Source organism: Cajanus cajan, chromosome 9, assembly GCF_000230855.2.
Source record: "Cajanus cajan strain Asha chromosome 9, NIPB_CcT2T_4, whole genome shotgun sequence".
NCBI classification, from domain to species: domain Eukaryota; kingdom Viridiplantae; phylum Streptophyta; class Magnoliopsida; order Fabales; family Fabaceae; genus Cajanus; species Cajanus cajan.
This window is the reverse complement of record NC_138525.1, coordinates 22291236-22295910: the sequence shown is the minus strand read 5'-3', so window position 1 is coordinate 22295910 and position 4675 is coordinate 22291236. Positions and strand designations below refer to the sequence as shown.

At 46.0% G+C, this 4675-nt stretch overlaps 1 protein-coding gene across 1 annotated transcript; it reads left to right on the top strand.

Moving 5' to 3' along the window:
• Nucleotides 1-214: 214 nt before the first annotated feature.
• Nucleotides 215-4389, top strand: LOC145952015 (uncharacterized). The gene has a single exon (XM_083064236.1). It carries the CDS (start codon nt 220-222, stop codon nt 4387-4389), a length of 4170 nt encoding a protein of 1389 aa, XP_082920362.1. The 5' UTR covers nt 215-219.
• The last annotated feature ends 286 nt before the right edge of the window (nt 4390-4675 follow it).

Below are 4675 nucleotides of genomic sequence, written 5' to 3'. Positions count from 1 at the left end.
GTAACGTCATTGTTCATTAATTACTCTCGATATTGGTGCTTGTCCTGACTTGAGCGTTGGAGTGCCTTTTTGCAAGTACCAACCCCTCATTTGCGTTGGATCGGAGAACTCGTTCGGCCTTCAGAATACGAGAAGACTTGGTGTACCCTTAAGACAGGTACATTTTGGCGCCCACCGTGGGGTCGAACGAAAGTGGTTGAAAGTTTGTTGAGGAAAACAATGCCGATAACTAGGAGAACGAACACGCAAGACCGTCCTACTGAAGAACATGTGGAGGTTGTGGATGAAACAGATCTCACTGAAACAGTACGACTACTCAAACAAGAAATGGAGCTGATGAAACAACAAAGAGAAAAAGATGCGAGGGAGCTTTCGGCCTTGAGAGCTGAGAATGAAGCGCTGAAGAGTCAGGACACTTCCTGGAAGCCTACTCATATCACCAACACACAAACTCAAGGGTCATATCAATCTCACGCGATCCATACATCAGTCCCTCATGCCTCAGCAGTAGCTCCTGAGAGATTCCCTTCGGCCTTACCTACTGTGGGTCGTCCTGCTGATGTAACCACTGTCGGATCACACCGACATCCGTTTACCCCCTCCATTATGCAACTCCCCTTAATGGATAATTGGAAGGCTTTGCCTATCGACAAGTATGATGGTACCACTGATCCTGATGAACATTTAGATGTTTTTCTAACACAGGTAACTCTGAGCACGACAGATGACGCTGCGTTGTGTCGGATTTTTCCTACGTCCCTCAAAGGCAGAGCTCTCAGCTGGTTCACTCGTCTTCCACCCAATTCAATCGATTCCTTTAACACATTATCATCACAGTTCACTATCCAATTTGCGACGAGTCGCCCTCATAGTCTAACATCTTTATCCTTGGTTAGTCTTAGACAGGACAAAAAAGAGTCTCTTCGGGCGTTTATGGATCGGTTCAACAAGGCTACTTTGGAAATCAGAGATCTCAACCCAGCCGTGGCGCTACATCATCTTACAACAGCTTTAAAACCAGGCCCATTCGTCAACAGCATCTGTAAAAAGCCTCCTTCGGACATGAACGACTTACGTAAGAGGGCGGATAAGTACATGCAGATGGAGGAGTTGGCAGAATTTAGAAATCAGGCCCGAGCCGAGCAGTCCACTAAATCCGAGAAACCGGTTGAACCATCATACAGGGGGCGAGGCAAAGAGATATCCCTTCGGGAGCGGCCTATTCGTGGTCCGAAGTATACTCAGTATACTCCCCTTAATGCCAATCGCGCGGCGGTCCTTGAACAGGCTTTGGCATCTGAAGTATTGACAATCCCGAAGAGGGCTTCTACTCCGCCACGGGCAGATACTAGCAAATCTTGTCGGTATCATCGAAATCGTGGACACTCAACAGATGAATGTGCAGCCCTTAAAGATAAGATTGAAGACTTGATTAAGCAAGGAAAACTGCATAACTTTGTGGACCGGACCGGTTCGTCTCAGAATCGTTCATATCAACCCAGGTATCAGGATCGGCACAGGCAAGACCGTTCTGATAAAACCTCTGATAGAGGTCGGCGTGAGAGAAGCCGGTCACGTGAAAGAAAAGATGATTCGGCACCTTCGCATAGGAGGGTTATCAATACTATTGCTGGTGGCTTTGCAGGTGGAGGCACAACATCTTCGGCCCAAAAGAGACATCTCCGAGCTATCCGATCGGTCAACACTGTTCATAGACAGTCGTCTCGGCGATTGCCAGCAATAACCTTCACAGATGCCGACTTCAAAGGTATTGACCCAGAGCAAGACGATCCGATGGTCATCAGTGTAGAAATTCACAACTGCATTGTCAAGAAAACACTGATTGATCAAGGCAGCTCGGCAGACATCATATATTGGAACACATTCAAACAGTTAGGCATTTCTGAAAAAGAATTGCTTCCCTATGACGATCCGTTGGTCGGTTTTGCAGGAGAGAGGGTCAATACCAAGGGTTACATTAAACTCTTCACACGCTTTTGTTTCGACGAAAAGGAGAGCAGGGAAATCCAGGTAAAATACATTGTCGTGGATGCAAGTACCTCATATAACATCCTCCTAGGTAGACCGTCTTTGAACACATTGGGAGCTATCGTTTCAACACCACATTTGGCGATGAAGTTTCCATCTGACCAAGGAAAAGTAATCACAATTCATGCTGATCAAAAGGCGGCGAGAGAATGTTATTATGCTAGTTTGCGAGTTGTGCCATTGGAAGAAAGAAAAACCAAGTCGAACAGAATCCATGCTGTGAATGCTTCGGCAACTGTAGAGGAGGCCGTATGGGATCTAGATCCTAGAATGAGTAATGAAGAAAGGGTGGAGCCGATTGAGTCAAAAGTGCAGTTCCAGATAGGTTCATACCCTGAACAGGTTACGTACATCGGCGCAGAAATCCCCGAAGATGATCGCTCGTCCCTATGTCAGGTTATAAAGGAAAATAAAGATCTATTTGCATGGACACCTTCTGACATGCCGGGTGTAGATCCAAAGATCATGTGCCACAAGTTATCGGTCTGCGCCGAAGCAAAACCAATCGCACAACGTAAAAGGAAAATGGGGACTGAAAGAAAACTCGCAGTTGAAACGGAGGTTGCCAAGTTGATTGAAGCTGGATTCATCCGGGAGGTCCATTACACCACTTGGATAGCAAATGTGGTGATGGTGAAGAAGTCGAACGGAAAGTGGAGAATGTGCACTGATTACACAAGTCTCAACAAGGCATGCCCCAAGGATGCCTATCCACTTCCAAACATAGATCGATTAGTTGATGGAGCCTCAGGACATGAGATGTTGACTTTTCTTGATGCTTACTCGGGATACAACCAAATTCCCATGCATACCCGCGACGAGGAAAAGACAGCCTTTATAACCGATTCGGCCAATTACTGCTATCGGGTAATGCCATTTGGATTGAAGAATGCAGGGGCAACATACCAAAGGTTGATGAACAAAATGTTTCAACATCAAATAGGCAGGAACATGGAGGTATATGTGGACGACATGGTTGTAAAATCCAGAAACGTTGATCGGCATGTAATGGATCTTTCGGAAATTTTCCAACAGTTGCGCAAGTACAACATGAGGCTCAATCCGGAGAAATGCGTGTTTGGGGTGTCCGGAGGAAAATTCCTTGGCTTCATGCTCTCGGCCAGGGGGATTGAAGCAAATCCTGACAAATGTATGGCAATCGTCAACATGATAAGTCCTCAGAACCTTAAACAAGTTCAACAGCTAGCAGGACGGCTTACAGCGTTGTCCCGGTTTCTCCCATGTTTGGCCGAAACAACGAAACCTATGGTAAAGTTGCTGAGAAAAGCAAACAAGTTTGAATGGTCCGTTGAATGTGAGAAGGCTTTTCAGACTTTGAAAGAACGTCTCGGCTCCCCACCTATCCTTTCTAAACCCAATCCAGCAGAACCAATTGTGGTCTACTTGTGTGTTTCAAATGATACAATAAGCACAGTTTTAATTCAAGAAAAGGAGGGACAGCAGCCTATTTACTTCATCAGTCGCATGTTACAAGAAGCCGAAACAAGGTACCAGCTCTTGGAAAAAGCAGCATTAGGACTTGTTCACACCGCTCGGCGCCTCCGACAATATTTTCAGAGTCACCAAATTATTGTTCGGACTGACTGCCCGATAGCCAAAGTATTACGCAAACCCGAGTTGGCAGGAAGGATGATGGCTTGGTCGATTGAGCTATCGGAGTTTGATATTTGTTTCCAACCTAGGGGACCAATTTGGTCCCAATGTTTGGTGGACTTTGTTAATGAATTGCAGCCGAGAGGTCGTTTTGTTAACAATGTATGGACGATACATGTGGATGGTTCCTCAAACAATCAAGGAAGTGGGGCAGGTATAATTCTGGAGGGACCAACAGGATTAATCCTAGAACAATCCTTACGGTTTGCGTTCAAAGCTTCAAATAATCAGGCCGAGTATGAAGCGCTATTGGCTGGTTTAAGGCTTGCACAAGAAATTGGTGTCAATCGACTGGAGTGTTGGACCAATTCAAAAGTTGTAGCCGAACAGGTGAATGATAATTTTCAGGTAAAAGATGCAAACTTGTTGAAATATTATCATTTATTCCAAAAAATGCGCGATACGTTTGAAGAGGTTCAGGTAAAATACACGCCAAGAGAACACAATGCGAGGGCGGACCAGTTGGCTCGGTTAGCAAGCAGCACCAGAAAGCCGGGACAGCTACGAACCACACTTCACTTGGATCTTGAGTCGCCAAGTGTGGTAGCCACCGAATGTTTTGCAGCAGAGGGGTCCGTTCGTACATGGATCACTGAGATAATGGATTATCTCGAACATGGCACGCTACCCTCTGACCCAACGGCAGCCAAAAAACTCCGAACGTAGGCCGCTAGACATGTCGTGGTTGGAGGAGACTTGTATAGAAGAGGATTCTCGGCTCCGTTGCTGAAATGCGTTGATGAAGAACAAGCCAATTATATATTGAAAGAGATGCATGAAGGGATATGTGGCTTCCATTCGGGAGGACGGACTTTAGCAACTAAAGTGCTTCGGGCCGGATACTATTGGCCTACTCTCAAGGAAGATTGTGTAAAGTTTGTACAGCATTGTGTATCGTGTCAGCGACATGGTAACCTCATCCACGCTTCGGCCGAAGAGCTTCATGGCATCA